Source organism: Triturus cristatus, chromosome 8 (assembly GCF_964204655.1).
Source record: "Triturus cristatus chromosome 8, aTriCri1.1, whole genome shotgun sequence".
NCBI lineage: Eukaryota > Metazoa > Chordata > Amphibia > Caudata > Salamandridae > Triturus > Triturus cristatus.
In genome coordinates, this window is record NC_140591.1 from 974,833,461 (window position 1) to 974,857,347 (window position 23,887).

At 45.3% G+C, this 23,887-nt stretch overlaps 1 protein-coding gene across 1 annotated transcript in view; it reads right to left on the bottom strand.

The window, feature by feature from the left end:
• LAMP1 (lysosome associated membrane protein 1) overlaps positions 1–23,887 on the bottom strand; it is a 289,289-nt gene that overhangs the window by 78,168 nt on the left and 187,234 nt on the right. Inside the window, exon 8 of the mRNA XM_085622500.1 lies at positions 9,354–9,524. Coding sequence (XP_085478626.1) covers positions 9,354–9,524 — 171 coding nt within the window. The remainder of the gene's footprint in view (positions 1–9,353; positions 9,525–23,887) is intronic.

Sequence of the window (23,887 nt, forward strand, 5' to 3'; positions counted from 1 at the left end):
CCAGTCATTTTGTTTTTGTGAAAGGGGTCTCTCTCTATTTTGATACATTACTTTTAAAATAACATTGCCTGCTGCTTCAATTTTAAAGGGGAATTTTAGTATTTCACTTACCCACATTCACGCATCTCCGGACTCCCGGGTTGACATTCTAGGCCGCCATCTTGTGCACGGCACGCTCTAGTTGTTGGGGGCAGAGTGCTTCAAAAGCATGCGCGCTGTGTGGATGCGTGCATCGGGAGCGCCGCTGGCGCGCCAAAGGTGCACCAAAGGCAAGCCCGTCTGCGCCCGTCAGCGTCCCGGAAGCGGCCTGCGCCAGCCATGCCGCTCGTTGCCAACCAGATTCAAACATGGTCCGTTTGGTGAGGAGAAGCTCCGGAATGTTGGCGATTGGGGAACACATGGCTTGGTGTGGCCAGGATTAGAGGGTCTAAAACAGTTCGGCAAGGTTTTGCCAGATTTATAACTTCAGTTTTAACCATACCTTGGGTGCTACTTTCCACACCATTCATGACCTGGGTGCCTGCTGAATTCGCAGTGCATTCAGGCGGCTTTAATTAATGCTTGGTCCATGGTGAAGCATGCATTGGAGAGCTGATGGCTGATAGTCAGTTAGACCTGCTATTTATAACAGAGAAATGGCTCAATGAGTTTCCAGCCCCTGCCATTACACTGGCCATCCCAGCAGGTTATAAAATAGCCAGAATGGATCGGAAAGCAGGTAGAGGAGGTGGGGTGGCGGTGGTATTCAGAGAGAACTGGACTTTTACACAGATAGAATCTCATGATTTTAAGAATGGGAAAGCTTTGGACTTCGCCCTCACCATCTCACCGCACTTTATTTTAGGGGCTACACTAATATATCGTCCTCCCGGCCCCGCGAGTTCCTTCCTAACAACTCTGGATGAAGCCATTGTTCCAAGGGCCTTGCATTTTGCTAACTTTCTGCTGTTCGGTGATCTCAATATCCATGTGGATTGCAAAGAGACAGCGGATACTTGCGAACTGAGAGATTCCTTAGATCTCGCCCAGTTAACACAATGGGTTCACTCCCCTTCTCATTGCGGGCGGGGGGGTCGGGGGGGGTCATACTCTTGATGTGGTCTGTTCCAATTTTCCCATAGTGGTGCAGGATCCCCTCCCAGTCACCTGGTCTGACCATTTTTTAATTTGCTTCTCCTGGTCCATTAAATCCTCTGATCCGCCTTAGAGGTCACCCAGTGGCAGACCGCCCCCATGCCTGGAGCCAGCTGCATTTGGAAGTGTCCTGTCCAAGACTCGACCGGTTGCTGCCGAGGGATTGTCGGAGGCTGTAGGAGGTCTGCATAGTTGGATTTTGATAGCAGTGTAACGGTTGACTATACTTTTGGGCCACAAGAGAGCAAGATTGACCCCGTCTAAAAGCTGGTTCTCTAACGAACTAAAAGAACAGAAAAAAGCGTGTAAAAAGCTTGAACGCAGTTGGCGTCAAGCCTATTGCCCACTGGCCATATTAGCACCCAGGAAAGGCCAGAATAGCTAATATGCTGCGGTCAAGAGCGCCAAGGGCTTGTTTTATGCGGAGCGCATCGCACAATCTAGGAACAACTCTAAGGAAATCTTTTCGATCGTCAAGAGTTTTCTCAAGCCGTGTGTGGAACGCAAGGCCGCTCCTGCCTCCAATTCTTGGTGAGAGCAGCTTTCGGATTTCTTTATTGACAAAATACAAGCCATCCAGGCTAGCTTTGGGCCGGCTTGTTCTGGGCTGGCGGAACACTCGCCCCAGACAGTCTGTGCGCTAGATTCTGCCCACACTACTTTGACAGTGTTTACACCTATTCCTTTGCCTGACACTGGCCATCCTCAAATCGCTTAAATCTGGGTCCCCAGCAGATCCCGGTCTTGCCAGGCAGTTGGCAGCCGTGGTGGAGGTAGTTAACCCTGAAGTCAATATCATCATCAATTGGTCTCTGCAATCCACCACGGTGCCCAATGTATGGAAACAGGCTAAATTACTCCCCCCCTGCTCAAAAAACCCTCATCTAACCCAGACATTTTGGCTAGTTACCGACCAATCTCACTCATTCCGGCGGAGCAAAATATGTGAGAAAGCAGTCTACAAACAACTGTCTGAGTTTGTAGAAACGTCTGGTGCCCTGCATCCGGCTCAGTCCGGTTTCGGGGCCTCTTACAGTACAGAGACTGCTCTGGTCGAGATGATGGAGGCGATTAGGGAATGCCGTGAGTCTGGCGGCAGAGCAGCCCTGGTTTTACTGGACCTCTGCCGCATTTGATACGGTTTCCCATAGTCAGCTACTTGCCCGTCTGTCCAACATTGGAATTTCAGGCCAGGTGTGGAACTGGATTGAATCCTTTTTAGCTAACAGAACACAGCAAGTGTGGTTGCCGCCTTTTTCATCCACTCGTAGAAGTATTACTACGGGTGTTCCACAGGGCTCAACAATGAGCCCACTACTCTTTAATGTTTGTGACACCACCGATTTATCTGGCGGAAGGGCTGGGCGCTAAAATCATAGCCTACGCCGATGATACCCAGCTGCTCTTTACCTGGAAAAAAAGATTAGGTATCTCTGGACGCCGCTAAAAACTGCCTGACGGAGGTTTTTAAATGGTTAGCACAGGCACAACTTAAATGTAACCAGGATAAGACTGAGGTTCTCCTCTACAGGTCGTTACTGCAGAATTTTAGGGATCACCTGTGGCCCGAGGGCTACCCTATGCCAAAAACAATGGGTAGCCCAGCTAAAAATCTGGGGGTATGGTTCGGCGAGGACCTTCGATTCCTTACACAGATTAATAAACTGGCAGGAGTGTGCTTTGACACTCTGAAACTCCTTAAGAAATGTTTGCCGCTACTACCGGAAGAAGTGGTGACCCACGCTCTTATCCTCTCGCTGCTGGATTATGCCAATTCTCTCTCCTTTGGCCTTCCCTGCTATCAGCTAAAAAAAGCTACAGATCATTCAGAATGCGGCCGCTAGAATGCTATTGGGTATTCAGGGTAGATCCAGCATTTTCTTCGGGATTTGCACTGGCTCTCGGTTGACCAACGCATTCGGTTTAAGGCATTGACTAGTGCCCATTCTGCTCTCTACAAAACAGGACCTCTATATGTAGGAAAGTGGCTCTATATATACTGTTCCCAAATAGGTACAGTGTGTACAGAGTCCAGAGTCCACAGTCCCCAGAGGTTTGGCAGAGGTTAAAGTTAGATATAACCTTACTCTCTAAAGTGGCAGCTTGGTCGAGCAGTAAGGCAGTATCAGAGGACAGTGTAAAGCATTTGTTGTACACACTCAGTCAGCAAATGCTCTCACACACTCAATAACTGAACTCTAGGCCAATGGTTTGTATAAATATATATATATATATATATATATATATATATATATATATATATATATATATATATATATATATATATATATATATATATATATATATATATATATGCGATTCTGCTGCTTACTCTCCTCCCAAGTCCTCGGGATACCAAAGCAGGCACGGACCACGATTCAGTGCAAATTTCTTTATTGCTTGCTCAGTCGGCCATAAAATTATATATATATATATATATATATATATATATATATATATATATATATATATATATATATATATATATATAGCTTTATTTTAGAACCAGCAATAGGTATCAAAATATACTTTCTCAGAATGAGATGCTTTAGTTATATACTTTGCAAAAGACAATTGACTTGGAATGCAATAGTTACTGTTTGTTGCAATAGGCAACACAATTTCAAACGCAATACATTGAGCTCAATGGGAATTTTAAGTTGCATGCAATGGATTACTCTCAGGATTACTTTTCTAACTCCAGGACTGGATCCTAGATTCAGTCCTGGGACAGTTCTTGGAAACAAGTGAATAAATACTTTTTAGTTACTGTTGTGATTTTTTAACCAATGTTTTACTATTTTAAAAGTTGACACTTAGAAACTTTTTCTGATCAAATTATCAATGTTATCCTATGGAAGGAAATTCACTTAGCAGGTAAGTGGGGTTATGGTTGCTTTTTCTAGGTCAGTGTTGAATCCTGAATCCAGCACTAGTGTATCACCTGTAAGCACTTAAGAAACTGCGTTTAAGTTATACAGGTGATTAAGGAATATTTGTAAGTTTGCAAAATCGACACTTAGAAGAAATTTCACAGAAAAACAGTCAATGGTTTCCTATGGAAGAAACTTCGAGTTACGGGTAAAGTATGTTCTTGTTACTTTTGTAATCCAGTGCTGGGCTCAGTACTGGGACATCTATCTAAAACAGGTAAGTAATTACGTTCTCAGTTGGTATGATTTTTTAAAAATATTTGTAGTTTGCAAAAATCTACACTTAGAAGAAATTTCACAGGAAAACAGTCAATGGTTTCCTATGGGATAAAATTGAGTTAGTGATAAGTATGGTTGGGAGTACTTTTCAGGGTCAGTGCTGGGCACCAAGATCCAGCACTGGGGTCTCTCCTAATAGCAGGTGAGTATTTCCGTTCATTACTCGGTTGATTTTAGGTGAATATTTTAGAGTTTAGAAACTCCATACTTAGAAGAAATTACAGAAGAAGCCAGTCAATGTTACCCTATGGAAGAAAAGTGAGTTATCGGCTTTTGGGCAAGTACTCGACTGGCAGAGTTAAGATCCTGGGCACAGACTCTGGTGTCTTAGGGTCAGGTAAGTACAGTTGTTACACCCTCAGCGGCACCCGGGTGCAGAGTGAGTTAGGCCCAATATTATCCTATGGGAGGCAAGGGGGCCTTGGTTGGGGGCTGCTGACTAGCAGGCCACGCAGCTGTGAGAGCTGGGCTCCTGGTCACTTGCATAGGGCAAATGGGAAAGTAAGTAGGAGTAGAAGTTGCACTGCCAGGGCCACTCGGGCGGCTGGGTGCTTTTGAATCTTCGGGCGCTCAATGGATTTCAATGGGAAAGCTCAAGGACAAACAAAGGCTGCAAGTTCGGGGACGAAGATTCTTCAGGTGTGGCCACCACTTCGAGAGGCAAGTTGGGTAGTTGGAGGGATAGGTAGGTACCCAGGAGTTGGGCACAGGGCGCCGCAGGGTACCGCGTGCCGGGTTGCCTTTTGGCGTTGGGAAATCTTACCATTTGTTGATCGCGGTGTGTGTGTGGGGGGGGTCCCTGGTTCCGAGGCTGCAGGTGTTGTCAGGAGCGTCGAGGTGGGTCCTTGGGTGCCGGATTCGGGGTCACAGTCACCGGGGGGACGTCCTAGGGGCCTTTGTCCACTCCAATACAGGCCAGGCTTGGCGGGTGCAGAGTGTGCAGGATTCGCGGTTCCGGGCTGGTGCCAGGGGTTCGATATTAGCTTTGAGCAGAGCCACTGCTCGTGGGAGTTCCAGGTGCTCAAAGTCACAAGGTAGCCAGGTCCTCCGGGGTTTGTGAGGTTGCTGGCCACAGGAGGTGCCGGGATTTAGCAGGAGCAGGTTCAGGGTCGACAGGCCGGTAGGGCTGGGGCCAAAGCAGTTGGTGTCTTCTTAGCAGCTGCATGGCAGGTCTTCTTGATGTTCTTTGCGGTTTTGGAATCTAAGGAAGGAAGGTTCAGGGTGCCACTAAATACTAAATTTAGGGGTGTTACAGGTAGGTGAAGGGCAGGTACCACTGGGTCCCTGTCCTGGGGTGGGTACACCCCCTATCCTGCCACTCTCCTGTGGGAGGGGGAAGTGGCCTAGTCCTGATTGAGTAGGGCTCTCCATCTTCAAGATGGCGAAGGTCCGGGGATGTGCTTCACCTCGCCCACCTGAGGGGTGGGGTTGAAGAGCTGGCACATCCCCGGTCCTTACTTGGAGTTTCCGGCCAGTCTTCCAGCCAGAGTGGGGGTCAGAACCGGTGGGGGCCAGTTGCTGAGTACAGCAAGTGGCCTGGAGAAGCTCACAAAGGCAGCATGCCTTTGAAGCTTCCCCCGCCCATCCTGGGGCAGGAGACCTAGCACATCGCCCAGGATGTGCATTGTTGCAGGCCCAGGAGAGCGGGGGCTCTCCACCCAGGGGTCCAGCAACATATCTGCAGTGTGGCAGCCTCTCAGACAAGACAGGGATTGTAGGTTAGGTTTTAGGGAGCATCTCTAAGATACCCTCTGTAGTGCTTTGTACATTAAATCCCACACTGTCATCAGTGCAGGTTTAATGTGCTGAGAAGTTTGATACCAAACTTCTCAGTCTTCAGTGTTCCCATCATGGTGCTGTGGAGTTCGTGTTTGACGGGCTCCCAGCACCATATACTCTTAAATGGCAGCACTGCACTTAGTGCCCAGGAAGGGACCTGGGTACTGTAGGGGCGCAGGGCTCATGCTCCTGTGCCCACACCACTGGCATAGGGCACCCAGCTAGAGGGGTGGCTGATGTATGCCAGGGCAGTGTAGGTTATGGGCATTGCACACAGGGATGTGTGCCATGTCGACTCAGTTTTGTCTTGTACACAGACACTCAGCCTGCAAGGGCAGTGTGTTTGTGTTCGGGTACAGGGCCTCTAAGGGTGGCACAATAAGTGCTGCAGCCCTTCGAGGCCTGCCCTGGTCACAAGGCCCTGGGTACCATTTACCAGGGGCGGACATGTGGCCAGGGTTTGCCAATTTGGGGTTTAAGGAAGGAACATAGGCCCTGGGCACCTGATTGGCAGGAGTCCAGGGCACAGTCAAAAGTACATTCAGCAATTCAGCAAAAAGTGGGGGCATACCATGCAAGAGAGCTGGCACTCTCTCACATCTATCTGCAGGCTGTAGACAGCTAATAAACAGTGCATGCTGTACAGCATTAATTTTGAGTATTTTAGGCAATATTTCATGTTGCTGTGAATCACTGGAAACATTTGAAACCTTTGCAATGTTAAGGCTCCCCCTCTCCACCCCCCTCCCTGCGTGCAGTTGGCTGCTGTGCTTCTCTGCCGACGGAGAATATTCTTCTTAATTAAACATTCAATTAGTCCTGCAAGGTTGCTAATGCACAGTGAGGAAATTCTAGGCTGTATATAGAGTTTCACAATATTTTAAAGGAAAAAGTTCCACTTCAACTCAGAGCGTTGTTGCCACTTTGATCCCACTGTGCAGATCTGATCTGACCAAGAGCTGGTCTTCGGGCGGGGTTCAGAGCACCAGAGAGGGGAAAGGGCAGACAACATGCAGGCAGACAACATGGCAAAGCGCTCGCATTTCCTTACTAAGAAATCTCTTTGCTGTCTGCTCTAAAGAAGAAACTGTTGCTTTGCGATGTCAGCTCTTCCCAAGTTTAATAGCAGGATCAAGCTTCTCTGGAAACTACTGAACGACGCGCCCGCCATCTTGGAAGCAGTCGGATGCTGGAAGCAGCCTCAACCATGGAGCATGACGGGTGCTTTATGTGGTTCTCACCTAGGTGCAGAACCTTGCCCTGCTGCTGCAAGAGATTATCCTCCCAAAAAGGCAGCCTGATCAGAGAACAAGACACATTCTCAGGAGTTTCGGATACCATTCTCTCTGTGCCCTATCTGGAGCCACACGTCAGAACTTCTGCTCCTGGAACCATCCTTTGGTTCACCTTAAACATATTAGAGGTGCTTGCTGTAATCTTTCTACTTTTGTTAGCTACAGCAATCTCCATGTAGAAGGGCTACGTCTTAAGAAGTTGATGGGTGCTAGATGTGAATTCCACCTAAGTCACATTTTCAACTTTACTAACCTTTATATAAGGGATTCCTTTATCCTACTGAGCAAGAAGACAAACAAGCTTCAGAATCAGGCCCATTTGACTTTTCCGATTAGCACTGATTTCTGGTTGTACCATTGCTTCTGGAGGTCATGTCTCGCCTGTCTTTCTCTCCGCCTTGTGCGTCAGACGTACCAACATGCGCCCAAGATCCAGATATCTGGTGTCCCTTCCAAAAGTTCTCCAAATTAAGTGAGCTGCAGAAGAGGTGACCAAATAGAACAAATGGGCTCAAGCCACAGACCATCTGTGCCTATGCTATGCCTATATTTTGCACATTGGGATGTTACACTCCCTCCTTAATGGTTGCTCTAGAGCAGTCCTATTTAAGAGTAGGTTAAACAGTGACTTTGCACTTGCTATATATCAGTTTAGATGTATTAACAGGTAGGGGGCCTATATTTCCGCACGTTTTCGTTGTCGAGATTTTAGGATTGCAGGGGACTTCCAAATGACAAAGCACCTACAAGAGGTACCAGAGTTAAGGGTAGGGATGACCGTCACTTTGATCTACAATATCAAGAAATGGTAGCAACCAGAAAAATACTACCAACTCTGGAATCCTGGGAGGAGGGCGTGTCCTACTACACCCAGCAAAAGACATGCCAAGGATGAAAGGGGAGCTGTCAATTGGTTAAACTGATATTCAAGGGAGGCAAGTATAGGTACCCATGTGGCATGGGATGCTCCCGGGAAAGAGCAAGCTCACATTGTATAGAGGTCATGGACCTTCTCCTCTGATAGAGCTGATCTTGCTTCTCATGGGTAGCTGGCCTGGGTTGACCTTTAGGCAGCCGGTCATTAGAGCCGCCCCATGTAGCTCCTTAAAGTAAGCTGGGCCTTCGTTCTCTTGCCTTGCATTGGGTGACTCCTCGATGTCCAGATCAATACAGGTAAGTCATCAGTTTCTAAACAAATCAAGTAGCAAGGTGACCCCACAGGCTTTCCAGAACTTAGGACCACTCTGGTGGGAGGAGGGAGGTTACATCTCTGACTGGGTTAACTTCTCTTCTGGTGCACAGACTACTCAGTGTTAAGTCATAAACCTTAAGTAGAGAAATGTCTTAGGAGCTAGTCGTTCTACTTCTCTTGCAGAGAATCCACTTCAACAAGTCAAGAAATCTGAAACTAATTAAAGTTCCAAGGCTTCTTCAATCCGAGGATTATCATCCTGCTGCAGTCCAAAATGCACAGGGGAGGAGATATATATATATATATATATATATTTTTTTTTTTTGTGTTTAGGAGATTCAGCTGCTAGGTGAGAAGGCTACTGCAAGGAAATAGAGGTGGAATGCGTCTCACTGTTGCAAAGAAACTTGGGTTATGACTACATGACTAGGTCAGGTTACTTCACTCATCCACCAAGAACAAACATCAGCAGAATCCAAAGTAGTTGAAGATGCCAAGTAAAACAACTGTAGTAGATGAGGACAATGGCAGCCACATAGGCGAAGGACATGTTGGTGAGTTTACTAGGAGAAAAATGACATTACATTGTGTTCTCTACCAATAGAAGGGAGAATATTAAAGATTGTTTATGCTTCCTATAGATAACATAATACCGATTTATAACCAAACTAAAATCAATAGAGATTACAGATTTATTAAATAAAAGCATAAAATATTTCAGGTTTCAGAAACTTAACTAACCTGCTCCAAATTTTCCACCATCAAAGTTGTATGCCTGGACTTGAAGGTTGACAGTTTTAATTGAAAATTCTTTTGAGATCTTAAGCGTCTCTTCCGCTTTACACTTGTAGGAGTGTCCAAGAGCAGCTTTTAGGTAGAAAGTCGATCCATTTGTAGTGGCAAAATACGAAGCTGTTCAACAAGAGGTAACATTAAAAAGGGACTCTTAGAAAATTATTGTTTATGTAATTAGTCATTTTACACTTCTACACAATTAGTGGTGTGATCTCCAATATACACTACGATGTTCTGAAAAATTACAATGAGATTAAATAGCCATTCTTTTAGAGAAATATCCTATATTTTGCTCTTTCCACGCTATTTTTTCGCCTGATAAAGTTTAGACTATTTAAGTCCGGTAAACAATTCATCACAAAGAAATTAAATGCCTCATCATAAAATAGTTTTTTTTTTTAATCTACCAAAAAAGAGCCAGCAGCCACGTCTAGAAAGTACACTTCACTCAGTTACTGCTGCTACTCGGAAGAAGACATAATATTTTGTAAATAAGGACTTCAAGATTTATGAATTGCCTATGCAAAGTAAAAAATTGCAGCCAATGCATGAATGTGAGAACATGTACATCACAACTAAAAAAGCAAACATTTCCCTTCATTGCCATTGGCTCTTAAACATTTGTCAGAGAACAAGATATTAACACCTCTGTACTCAATTTCACTTTTATTCAATAATAAAGTAGACTCATGAAATCACAGAACAAAACTTAACTTATTAGAAAAATATTGACCTACGATATTTGAAAACCGCTTAAAAAAAAAAAACCAAAAAACACAAAGCAAACTTCTAATTAAACATCTGTTAAAAAAAAAAAAAACACAGGGCAGGTGTCCATTTGGTAAAACAGAATAGTTTCAGCAGAGGCATTAAAATAGTTCAGAAAAATAAAATAAAACTTGAAGAAAGATAAAATGCAAAGGTGTGTATTCTGAATGGCCATCGCAGGGGCATGTGCAAATACTAGCACTGCCATATTTTCCGAGGGCAAACAAATCTGGAAGCATATAGGCCCCTAACCTGAATCAATAGGTCGAGCCCTATCCTGATGGGCAACCACATTTAACAGGGAGGGCCCAGTTCCCAGGGTCATTTGAGAAACAGTCCTTGAGTGTTTTACCATTTCCAATCTTTTCTTGTCCATTTGTATTTTATCCAAAAACAAATAGGTTCACTTTCAGCCTGTTTCATGGATAGCGAATGTATTGTTAAAAAAGTGGGACATCCGCAAGCTTTCCAATTACCTTAACATATGACAGCCATTACATTTTAAGGCACTTATCACAGGTTTAGCAATCACTTATGATAAGTCGATTAAAATTAGCTTAAGGATCTCAGTACTCAGTCTGGGATCTGATTATTGATTCATATACTAGAGAACTCTTTTCCTAGAGAGTTTATCACAACAGAAATATAGGGTTTTCTAACAGGGTAATCCTGGTCTATACATACAGCAATCTGTTTGATTGACACATTCAATTACTACTTTGAAGGTTAATGATCCCATCCCATGATCTTGCCTATATTAACATGGTTTTCTATAAAAGTTTGCCTGATTTAACAATTCGACCTAATGTCTTTTACTTACCTGGAACTCCTCCCAACATAAGGATAATGTTACTTACCCAGTAAGCATCTGTCCTTGGCATATAGAGCTGTAGATTCACTTGCTTAGCACACTCCTGCAATCTAGTGTTGGGTCTGGATGTTTGCAAGTTGTTTTTCTTCAAAGAAGTCTCTCCAGTCACAAGGTAAGGTGACTCCTCCTTTCAGTGATAGTGCCCATGGGCACAGAATCCATTGTTAGATTGTTTTCCCGCAGAGGGTGAGAATGGAGGTAGTAAGTGTAGAATAGAGATGTCCATGCGTATGTATGTAAAGAGAACTGCTAAAACTACAGGTTCCGGGAAGGCGGGTGGGTGCATGTGAATCTACAGCTCTACATGCCAAGAACAGATGCATACTGGTTAAGTAACATTATCCGTTCAAAGCATGTGAGCTGTAGATAACATGCTTTGCATAGACTATATATACACAGCAGTATACTCCAAAAGCGGTGGCTAAGATTTAGCCGGTCTGAAACTGTTTGGAGTACTGCTTTGCCTACATTAGCTTGTTGCCTCGCTAACACATCTACACAATAGTGCATGGTGAATATGTGCGGTGTAGACCATGTTGCTGCCTTACAAATGTCAGCTAAAGGAATATTCCCTAAAAAGCCGCAATAGCCCCCATCTTGAGAGTGGAATGTGCTCTAGGGGGGCATCAACGTTCTTTTCGCTTCGAACAAGTCTCAAAGAGCTGTCCTTTTTGGGAATTAGAAAATACAGGGAGTTTAATCCAGACCCTTGATATTGTACAGGCTCTATGGCTCCTTTTAGTAAAAGATTGTGCTTCTTGTTTGAGCAGGTGTAAATGTTCCGGTGACATTTTGTGAGCACAAGGTAGTATGTTTGGCGGATTGGTGGTAAGCTCCAGGCAATAACCATGTTGGATAATTCCCAACACACATTTGTCTGTAGTTATAGACCGCCAAATGGGGTGACATTTTTGCAGTCTTCCCCTGACAGGTGTGGTATTGTCAGGGGAAGTGTGGGGAAGTCAGTTTATTTGGGGAAGGGGAATTGCAGGGCGTGCTGCCTTTTCCTCTACCCTTAGAATTGTTCCCTCTGTAACCTCCCCGAAAGAATCCTCTTGAAGGGGACAACTGGTTGTTACCTTTATAGGTGGATGTATTTTGGTATGAGGGTGTGGTATTAGACCCTGCTCGTAAAAGAACCGCCGAAAGGAACCTCTACTGGGAGGGAACTGGAGAACTCCCATAGATTTGGAAACCTCCGTGTCCTTTCTTTTTTTCTAAGGCCTGATCAACATCGGGTCCAAAAAGATGTTTTTTGTCGAAGGGTGTGTTCAGAATAAATTGTTGCACCTCTGGCTTAAATCCTGAGATCCTTAACCAAGCAGGTCTTCCAAGAAGAATGCTGGTGTTGACCTCTCTAGCTGCGGTTTTTGCCGCATCCAATGCTCACCTTTTTGACAAATTGGAAGGAATATGCTACTTACCAGTATGCATCTGTTCTTGGCATGTAGAGCTGCAGAGCCACACACTTAGGATAAGATCGCCATCTGGTGTTGGGCTCGGATGCTTGCAGGTTGTCGTCTTCGGAAGAAGTCTTTGGTCACGAGATAGATGACTCCTCCCTTGGACTACAGTGCGCATGGGCATCCACTCCATCCACAGATCGTTTTTCGCCATGATGGGAAATGGAGTATGTAAAAAATAAAGAAAAGGATGTCCATGTGTAATGTCTAATTAAGACAATGCTGGAAAAGATACAGGTCCCGGGGAGGCGGGTGGGCATGTGTGGCTCTGCAGCTCTACATGCCAAGAACAGATGCATACTTGTAAGTAGCATATTCCGTTCGAGGCATACGAGCTGCAGATCACACACTTAGGATAGACTATACAGCAGTGTCTCCCCTAGCAGTGGTCACCTGTATCTGTTGTAGCAGTTTGGAATAAAGTTTTAAGGACAGCCTGGCCCACAGAAGCTTGTTTTGCTTGCACATCAACACAGTAATGTTTAGTGAAGGTGTGTGTTGTAGACCTTGTGGCTGCCTTAAAAATATCTAAGGGAATGTTTCCCCAAGAATGCCATAGAAGCCCCTATTGTGCGTGTGGAGTGCGCTCTAGGGGGAACTGTTAGAGTGCGTTTAGCTTTTTGGTAACATATTTGGATACATTTAACTATCCACCTGGCTATCCAGGATTTTAAAATGGGGTTGCCTTTATGTGGTGGAGAGAAAGCAACAAACAATTGTTTGGTTTTGCGGAAAGATTTAGTCCTGTCAATGTAATAAAGTAGGGCTCTTTTAACGTCTAAGGTGTGAAGAGCTCTTTCAGCTACGGAGTCCGGATTTGGGAAGAACACCGGTAGCTCGACTGAATGGTTAAGATGGAATGGAGAAATGACTTTTGGCAGGAATGTTGGATTTGTTCTAAGAACCACTTTGTTACGATGTAGTTGTAGGAATGGTTCTTGTATGGTTAAAGCCTGGATCTCACTCACCCTTCTAAGGGATGCAATAGCAATAAGGAAAGCCACTTTCCATGTAAGGAATTGTAGTTCACATTTATGCAGGGGTTCAAATGGGGGACCCATGAGCCTTGTAAGAACAAGGTTTAGATTCCACACTGGGGAGGGTGGTAATCTTGGAGGAATGATCCTTTTAAGACCCTCCATGAAGGCTTTGATTGCAGGCACTCTAAATAGTGACAAGTGTTGTCTATTTTGTAAGTAGGCAGCTAATGCTGCTAGGTGGAGACGTATGGATGAATACGCTAAATTACATCTTTGCAAGTGTAGTAAGTAGCAAATGATGTTTTGGATGGAAGCATTCAGTGGGTATGTTATTGTTAGTGCAGTAAATGGCAAATCTTTTCCATTTTGCAGCATAACAGGCTCTAGTGGTAGGTCGCCTGGCCTCTTTTATAATATTCATGCAGTCTGGAGGTAGGTTGAGGTAACCGAACTCTAAGACTCCAGGAGCCAGATCGCTAGGTTCAGTTGATGGGGATCTGGGTGTCTGATTTCTCCACGGTTCTGTGTTAATAGGGACGGGAAGAGGCACAGTTTTTGATGTGGAACGAGAGAGTTCCAGGAGTGTTGTGAACCAGGGCTGGCGTGCCCATGTGGGAGCTACTAATATGAGCTCGAGAGACTGTTGCCTGAGTTTGCGTACTACAAACGGAATAAGTGGGAGAGGCAGAAAAGCGTACGCAAATCTGCCTGACCAATTCATCCATATTGCATTGCCCTTCGACTGTGGGTGGGGAAACCTGGCGGCGAAGGTTGGGCATTTTGCGTTTGTGTGTGGCGAACAGGTCTATGTCTGGTTGGCCCCATTTTTGGAAGAATGGGATTAGGACTTGTGGGTGTAATTCCCATTCGTGGATCTGTTGGGTTTGGCGACTTAACAAGTCGGCAATCTGATTGTGAACTCCTGGAAGGTGTTCTGCTAGCAGGTAGATATTCTGGGGAATTGCCCATCTCCAAATGTTCTGTGCGAGCTGGGACAGCTGGATAGAATGTGTGCCCCCCTGTTTTTCTAAATAATACATGGCTGTCATGTTGTCCGTCCGGATGAGGACAGTTTTGTTCTTCAGATGCAATTGGAATGATTTCAGTGCTAGAAACACTGCCAGTAGTTCCAGGTAATTGATATGGAGCACTTTCTGTTGAGTGGTCCATTTGCCCTGAGTGGTGTGTCCCAGGAGATGGGCTCCCCACCCTGTGAGGGATGCGTCTGTTGTCAGCACTATCTGTGGAAGAGGCTCTAAGAACGGCCACCCTTTGGACAGATTTATGGTGTTCCACCATTTTAGGGAGCAATGTGAGCGGCTGTCCACTAACACCATATCCGTAAGTTGTCCGTGAGCCTGATTCCACTGTTGTGCTAGACATTCTTGCAAGGGACGCATTTGAAGTATTGCATAAGGCACAATGAAGATGCATGACGACATCATGCCTACGAGTTGCATGAACACTCTTGCTGGGAGAGAGTATTGGGGTTGAAATTTTAAGATGAGAGCTTGTATATTGGCTATCCTGGCTGGGCTGGGATAAGCTATGGCCTTGGAGGTATTTATGGTGGCTCCCAGATATTGCTGTATTTGGGAGGGTTGTTGTCGAGATTTGGGATAGTTGATGGTGAATCCCAATTTGTGTAAAATTTGAATAGTTTGGTGGGTGTGTAGAACACATTTGTGGAGTGAATTGGCTTTTATGAGATATGGGAAGACGTGAATTTGTGGTCTTCTGAGATGCGCTGCCACTACTGCTAGGCATTTGGTGAATACTCTGGGCGCAGTTGTCACTCCGAATGGCAGTACTGTGAACTGATAATGTTGCCCGTCTACCATGAATCTTAGATACTTCCTGTGCGCAGGATGCATGGGAATGTGAAAATAGGCATCCTTGAGATCTAGTGTGGCAAGGAAGTCGCCTTCCTGTAGTAGTGGGAGCACTTGTTGAAGAGTGATCATATGGAAATGATCTGAGTGTATGTACGGATTTAGGAGTCTGAGGTCTAGTATAGGCCTTCATGTTTCGTCTCTTTTGGGGATTAGGAAGTAAAGAGAGTATACCCCTCTGCCCTGGTGTTGTAAGGGGACTGGCTCTATTGCGTGTTTGTGAAGCAATGAGAGAACCTCTTGTTTGAGTAGCGCAAGATGGTCTGGTGACCTGGGACGCTGTTTGGAGGTATGTGGGGGGGCGTATTTGTGAGTTCTAGGCAGTAACCATACTGGATAATTTGTCTTACCCACTTGTCTGTTGTAATGGAATTCCAGACAGGTAGGAACTGTGAGTCTTCCCCCGACTGGAGTGGAATGGTCTGGGGGGAGTGGAGGAAAGTCACTGTTTAGTGGTGGGGGAGGTACGAGTGTTGGTGTTGCCTCGACTTCGTCCCTTGGCGTTATTTCCTCTATATCCTCCTCTAAAATATCCTCTATTGGAGGATGTTTGCGTAGAGTTTTTGAAGGTGGAGGAGGTGTCTGCTCCAGTAGTTTTGGATGCCCCTCTATAGAAGGAGCGTCGAAAGGAGCCACGTGGTTGTTGAGACTGCAATGCTCCCCTAGATTTAGCAGTCTGTCTTTTTTAATTTTTTCTAGTGCAGTATCTACTGCTGGTCCAAACAATTGCTCTTGATTAAATGGTTGGCTGAGTATCGTACTTTGTACTTCTGGTTTGAAGCCTGAAATACGTAGCCATGCATGGCGTCTAAGAAGTACGCTTGTATTTATTGCTCTATTGTCAGCGGCGTCAAGAGCTCATTTAATTGAGGCATTAGAGATGAGCTTTCCTTCTTGTATGAGGTCATTTGCCTGGGCCTTGTATTGGTCTGGTAAGTGTTGTAGAAGGTCTTCTAACTGATCATAGTGAGCTCTATCATAGCGTGCTAATAGGGCTTGTGTATTGGCAATACGCCAATGGTTAGCTGCTTGTGCTGCTACCCTTTTGCCTGAGGCTTCTAAAAGTTTGGATTCTTTGTCTGGGGGCGGTGTATCTCCTGTTTGGGAGTTAGCCAGTTTCCTTGCATTGGAAACGACCAAAGAATCCAGAGGGAGCGGTCCTTTAATGTAAGGAGGATCTTCTGGGGCAGGTCTATAATTTTTTTTCAATTCGAGGGTTAAGTACCCTGGCCCATACGGGGTCTTTAAAAACTTCAGTGGCGTGTTTGATGACCCCTTTAATCATCGGTAAAATTTGAACTGATTTTTGGGACTGCTCAAAGGTGTCTAGGAGGAAGTCTTCCTCAGGTGCATCAGAGTGCATGGTGACGCCATGGTAAAGTGCTGCCCTAGGCACTAGTTGTCCAAACCCTAGGTGGTCATCTGGGGGTGAGCGTTTTGAGGGATATTTAGTAGGGTCAGGTATATCAGGCAGGGGGTAAGCCCAGTCGTCTAGTGGTACAGTATCCGGATCTGTGAAAGGATTATTAGGATTATTAAGATCATCCGGATCCACCCCTCCCGCTAGGTCATCATAATCATCCTGTGGAGGTGGTGTATGTGAAGGAGATCGAAGAGGTAGTGGTGGAGGTGGGGAGGGGGGTTAATAGGTGAGACAGGAGAGGAAGGAGGAATGGGTGAGGTGGCCGAGTCCTTCTTGTTTACAGGAGCTGGAGAAGGTGTGTCCAGCTTCTTTTTCTTATATGGCACAGCAGTGACATGTCCTGTTTTTGGATTAATATAGATCCTTTTTTGTGTTGGATCCGGGCGGAAAAGTTCTAGTTCTTCCGGAAGAGGCTTTGGCGCCGATTTTTTCGGTTCCGATCTAGGTTTAGAGTGATCGGTAGAGTCTTTGGCCTTAGGAGTTGTGAGATTGTCCTTAGCCGGTTGTTTTGGCACAGATGATGTTTTCGGTGCCAATGAAGGTTTCGGTGCCGAAGTGGAATCTTTCGGTCTGGGAGCCTTCGGTGCCGGTTTGTCTGCGGGCCTGGAAGGTTTTGGTGCCGGAGTTCCCGGAGCCGGTCTCGGTGCCGAGAGGTCTTGTGCTTTTGGTGCTGGGGGAACAATAATATGTGGTTTGCTCGGAGCAGAGCCACCGGAAGGCTTGTATTTCTTTGGAGCCGAGTTCGAAGGCGGGGCTTCTGAAGGTTGTTTTCGGTCGCGACTGGGGCCAGCTGGTGAAGTCTTGACCAATGCCTTTTTTGGAGGGGTTGGGGTAAGGGCATCAGTACTCACGCGTTGCCCCGGAGTAATGGGGTCGTCTGAGTCGTCTGCTTCTGATATATTTTGAAGCTCCTCGGAATCTTCCTCCAGGACATCGAGACCCTCAAAGATGTCCTCCGGTTCCGGGGCTGGTCTGTGTGTCATGATATGGCGTCGAGCTCTTCGATCTCGAATGGTCTTCGAGCGGAATGCGGCGCAGGCTGGACAGCTGGACTCGTCACGTTCCGGTGACAGGCACAGGTTGCAGACCTTGTGATGGACACTGTGCGGGAACTTTGCTCCACATTGGGGGCATTTTTTAAACGGCGTCCTTTCCATGTGCCGTAGGCCTCACGGCGTGGATAGATCGAATCGCCCGCATCGACGTCTTGAACCGGTCCGATGAACTCGATGTCGAGTGAAGGTGTATTGATGAAGTTTTAGAAGTTTGTGTCGCTTCGAAAGGTTCGGTTTAAAAGTTTTCTACCGGAGTGGAAAAGTTACATCCGAACCCAGTGGCGGAAAAAAAACAATCTGAGGATGGAGTGGATGCCCATGCGCACTGTAGTCCAAGGGAGGAGTCACCTATCTCGTGACCAAAGACTTCTTCCGAAGACAACAACAACCTGTAAGCATCCGAGCCAAACACCAGATGGCGATCTTATCCTAAGTGTGTGATCTGCAGCTCATATGCCTCGAACATTATTTTCCCCTACGTTTACTATGTCCTGGGCTCTGGTTTTATGCTCATCTGGAAAATATTGATGCAGCTGCTCAATTTCATCCCTATGGGCCCCGTCGTATCTGGCTAAAAGGCCTTGCATACTTACAATGCGTATCTGGAATGCGCCAGTGATTGGCTGCTTGTGCTGCTACGCGTTTGCCAGAAGCATCAATTAATTTGGACTCTTTATCCGGTAGAGAAGCATCTCCAGATGTTTGGGAATTAGCCCTATTGCAAGCATTAGATACAACTAGTGAATCTAATGGTAATTGCCCCTTGATAAATACTGGACCAGTGGGGGAGGCCATATTTTTTAAATCAGCTCTAGAACTTAATATACAAGCACGCACAGGATCCTTAAAAATGTAATCTGTGCGTCTCATCATGCCCTTAAGCATGGGAAGTGTTTGCAACGACCTGTGTGCGGACCCAAAGGTTTCAAACTAAAAAATCTTCCTCTAATGCCTCTTTATGTAGTGCCACTCCATGATATTGTGCTGCCCTGGCAATGAGTTCTTGGTAGGCTACATTGTCATCTGGGGGCGATGGCTTGGCAGGGTAAAGGTCCGGGTCGTTATCTGTTGGAAGATCAATAGTGTAGTCAGACCATGGGTCTATTGGAAAATGTGTACCCTTATCAATGTCATCATTATCATGGTGAGATTGCGGAGAACCCTGAGGTGTAATCTGTAAAGGATCAGAAGGAGGAGAGTGTGGTGGTGGAGTGGGTGGTGGAGTGGATGGCGGTGGTATATGAAAAGGACTGGTGGCCACAGATTTTCTTTAAAGGAATTTTATAAGGAGTCTCCTCATCTGGAAGTTTGTGGGTTGGAGGTAGCTTAGTGTGTATACGACCTGTATCAGGGTTAGTTTATTTATTTTTTTGTTTCCGATCCTTTTTTGGTGGGACAACATCTAAATCGGGATCAGATGAGGCATGTTTTGCTTTCGGCGCCAGTGTTTTCGGTGCAGACATACGATGCTCTTTAGATGCAGAAGATTATGGTTCTGAAGGCTGTTTCGCTGTCCGCGTGGAAAGTTTTGGCTCCAACCAGATTTTTGCTTGGATCCAGATGGTTTCGGATGCGAAGAGGGCTTTTGGGGAGTAGGTACGGAACCACAAGGCATGACATTGTTTCAGGGCGGAGCCTGGAGGCTGGGCATCAGAAACGCAGTCTGTGCTGACCTTGGCCATATGGCAGAGGTGGTGCTGAAGCCTTATCTTTTGTCTGAGGAAGTTGGCTAGGCAGGGGGTCTTTGGTACTCACCTGACCCCCCCCACCCCCCAGCTTGCGGCAATTCCTCGACGTCAAGGTCTTTCTCAAGGTCCTGGACGGAGAAGATTCCTTCTTCCTTCGCCGCTGATGCCCCACATCTTCTTGATCGGAATGTTCACTGAAGATGTCGGGTGTATCTTCGATGCTGCATTTCTCAACATCTGGCCAGATGATCGCAAAGAGTATTTTCCGATCTAAATGATTTGCAGGCGCCACAGTCTTCCTCTTTCTGCTCCAGAAACAGGCACAAGTCACACACTTTGTGTGAATCAGTGGGCGGATACTTTGTGTGGCACTGAGGGCAACATTTGAACGTATCCATTCCATCGACAGAGCTGATCCAATGCGGCCAGGCCCAACGTCAGTCCACAAAGCTTTCCAAAAGTAGTTTTCGGTGACTGAAACAATACGCAGAGAAGGGGGAAATGCATACGAGAACAGTACAGTCTAGGTAGAGAGGGTTGGGCGTCGAGGGTTTCAAACCAGAGCGCCGCAACACACGTCCGAACCAGATGGCGGAAAAAACCTAACAATGGAGTTGATCATGCGCACCATCACTGAAAGGAGGAGTCACCTTACCTCGTGACTGGAAAGTTTCTTTGAAGAAAAACAAACTGCAAACATCCGGACCCAACACTAGATGGCAGGAATATGCAAAGCATGTGATCTACACCTCACATGCCTCAAACATATTTGTTTGATCTCCATTGATGACAAAATATCTTTAAGAGGTGTATTTTTGCCATGTGCATCTAACATGTCAAACCTAACTCACACCCAACAGCTGGAAGTAATCTACTATTTTGAGGACTGAATAGAAGTTTCAGACTGCATCTCTTGATATTTTCCCAGGAAACGAGCCAACAGTCAAGCACCATACAAGAGGAGACATTGATATGCCTTCAGATTTGAAATTAAACTTCATTAACACCCCTGAAGAGATGTATGCCTCAATTTTGTGCACATGTAGTTAGACCTAAACATCTAAACTGGTCTACTCTTTCCACCGATTTGTAGAGATACTAGTGTAACGTCCCAGGCATTTTGAAGAAAAAAAAAAAAAAAATCAACAACTTTTAGTAAGGTATAGTTACGTAATGTTTCTAAATTGCCTTTAGAGACCAATTTCGATGTAATCCATTACCATCAGATTGTTTGCATTTAACAGTATGACACATGAAACCCCTTTGATGTTAAAGGAGAATGGTCACATAACATTTCAAGGTGAAGTCTTTAAGATATAGGCCAAATAAAGGATGGGGCAAGAGCACAACTGTCTTAAGCCACTATGGATCTATATACAATCATAGAAGCAGACCAAGAGGTCAAAACCCCATCTACAATGAATTGCATATGTTTCTACACATGCAGCAGCTCGCTTGATCATGGATAGATACAAGTGTGCTTATCCTTGATTTAAGAAACATTGTCTATCCAAGCAAACAAGTCACAACAATGAGCCAAACTGTTAAAGTGCTCTGCATCTAATCAGGTGCAAACGTTTCATGGGTACTCTAACCATATAGAGAAAACCCAGCTGTCAATAGGAGTCAACTATACAGTTAAAATTTTGTCTGAAGTGGCAAATTATCTAACTTTATAGGCCAATATTTAACAATTTTAAAAACATTGTGAAACTGCAGAATGGTAAAAACTATAATTGGATAGGTTTGGGCAATGGTCAAATTGACTTCTGAGACAAATTGTACCAGGATTGGCTCTTAAATATACATCACGCTTAACCGTTTAGAGCTACGGCATGTAGAAAATTCTACAAACCGAATAATATGCTTTTGTAATAGTTTACTCACAAAATACTCAGCTGATGTGGGAATTAACTTCAGCCTAAAATAGCCTGCGACAATGACTAAAGCATTAATTACTACAGTCACATTGCTATCTATGCCCTGCAGAGACAGTATCCAAAATACTGCCAAAACATGCATAAGAATAAAAATTGGATAAGACCAATCTATGAGGGAGCAGATACAATAGATAAGCCAAAATGGATACATTACTTACCTGTAATCCTAGTTCTCTTCCAGGGGTAGCCTCATCAAATTCATAAGCACATGAATATCCCGCCCATGTGCGGGACCCCAGAAACATACAACATACAATATACATTATTTATACACACACAAAAACACAATGCAGCCTTCCATAGCAATGCTGAACAATGTTGTAAGACATTCCCCTGTATACAAATACATTCCAATAAAAGCAGGGAGAAAAAGCACATTTGAAAAACTGCTTTAATAAAACAGCAGAAATCCCCATCTTACAAGGAAGAATGAAAAAACATTGTCAGCACCTAGACAGCATTGCATAAAAACCTTACTGTAGAAATCTGAAAAGCTAACCCACAAACACAGATAAACTGGCACCGTGCCTTTAAGGCAGCCATGACCCCCTAGCTTCCCATCATGCCTCAGGGGTGACAGTTAGGTCAGTTCTTTGCGGAGATCCGCAGACCATAGCACAAAGAGTTGATATGCATCTTGTTCACTTGCCCGGGGAGGCGGGTGGGTTGCTTATAACTTTTATGAGGATACCCCTGGAAGAGAACTAGGATTACAGGTAACTTATCCTTCTCTTCCAGGGGATCCTCATCAATAGTCATAAGCACATGACTAGAATAGCAAGCCCATCACCTCATCCTGCGGGCAAGTAACCTTAGTACAATCAAGATACATAGTAAACAGAAAAGCATATAAAGACTCCAAAACCAGTTAACATTGGAACAGATTCCTCAAGGAGGCCTGGCCTACTTGGGTATCCGCTCTGGAGTCAGAATCCAGATAGTAATGCCTGGTAAATGTATGTATCGATTTCCAAATTGCAGCCTTGCAAATCTTAGCCATCGGTACACTGTGTAAGAATGCAACCGTAGCAGCCTTGCCCCTAGTGGAATGAGCTTTGGGGGAGGCTAACCGAGGCTTGTTCGCTACTTGGTAGGCCAAATTTATACAAGACACTATCAATCTTGAAATGGATCTTTTAGAAGCTGGAAAGCCTGTTCTAAAAGAGCCGTAGATTACAAACAATTGCTCAGCTTTTCTTATGGACTTTGTTCCCTCCAAGTAAAATTTGAGAACCCTCTTGAGGTCTAATGAATGAAGAGACCTTTCTGCTGGTGCAGCAGGATTGGGAAAGAGAGGGAAGAGAAATAGTCTGATTTACATGGAAATCAGACACTACTTTGGGCAGGAAGGAAGGGCGAGTTCGCATTACCACTATTATGATGGAAAAGCGTATATGGTTCCTTGGAACAGTGCTTGGATTTCACTCACTCTGCGTGCTGATGTAATAGCCACTAGAAAAGCTACATTCCATGTAAGGTGTTGTAATGTGGCCTTATGAATGAGTTCGAAGGGAGGATCCATCAATTTGGACAAGACTAGATTCAATTCCCAAGGTGGAGAAGGAGGTCGGACAGGAGGATAAACCTTCAACCCCTGTAGGAAATCCTTGACCACCTGAAGTTGAAAAAAGGATGCTGGTTAGGCGATTTTCTATATGCTGTGATGACAGCCAAATGTACTTTTATGGATGTATACTTCAAACCAGATTTGGCCAAGTAGAGCAGATAGGGCAAGATTACCTCTTCTTGCCCGTGAATTGGATTCCACCCATTACGGACACCACAAGCAAAACCTTTTCCATTTAAAGGAGTATGAGGTCCTAGTGGATGGTCTTTTTGACTCTCTCAAAACGTCCATGCAATCTTGAGGGAGATTCAAATGTCCGTACTTCAGGACTTCAGAAGCCATGCTGTCAAGCTGAGTGAGGGAAGGCTGGGGTGCAGGATCTTCCCTCCCATTTTGGTCAGGAAGTCCGGCCTGCACGGGAGCCTCCGATGCGGGTGCACTGAGAGGTGCAACAGGTCCGGATACCACCATTGGCGAGGCCAGTCTGGCGCTATGAGGATCATTGTCATGCTGGATCGGATCAGTTTGGCCACAACCTTCAAAATGAGAGGGAGGGGTGGAAAGGCGTATGCAAACGTCCCTGATCAGTCTATCAAAAGAGTATTCCCCCTTGTTCCTGGTCGGTAAAACCTGGATGCGAAGAAGTAGCATTTTTTTATTTGATCGTCCGCAAAGAGGTCGATGAAGGGATGACCCCATTGATGAAAAATGTCTGCTACCATCTCGTTGAGCACCTAGTCTTCTTGTAAGTCGAAGTGACGACTGAGGGAGTCTGCTCGCACGTTCCGCTCTCCCGGTAGGTGCACTGCTATGATCGATAGGTTTCTGGCTAT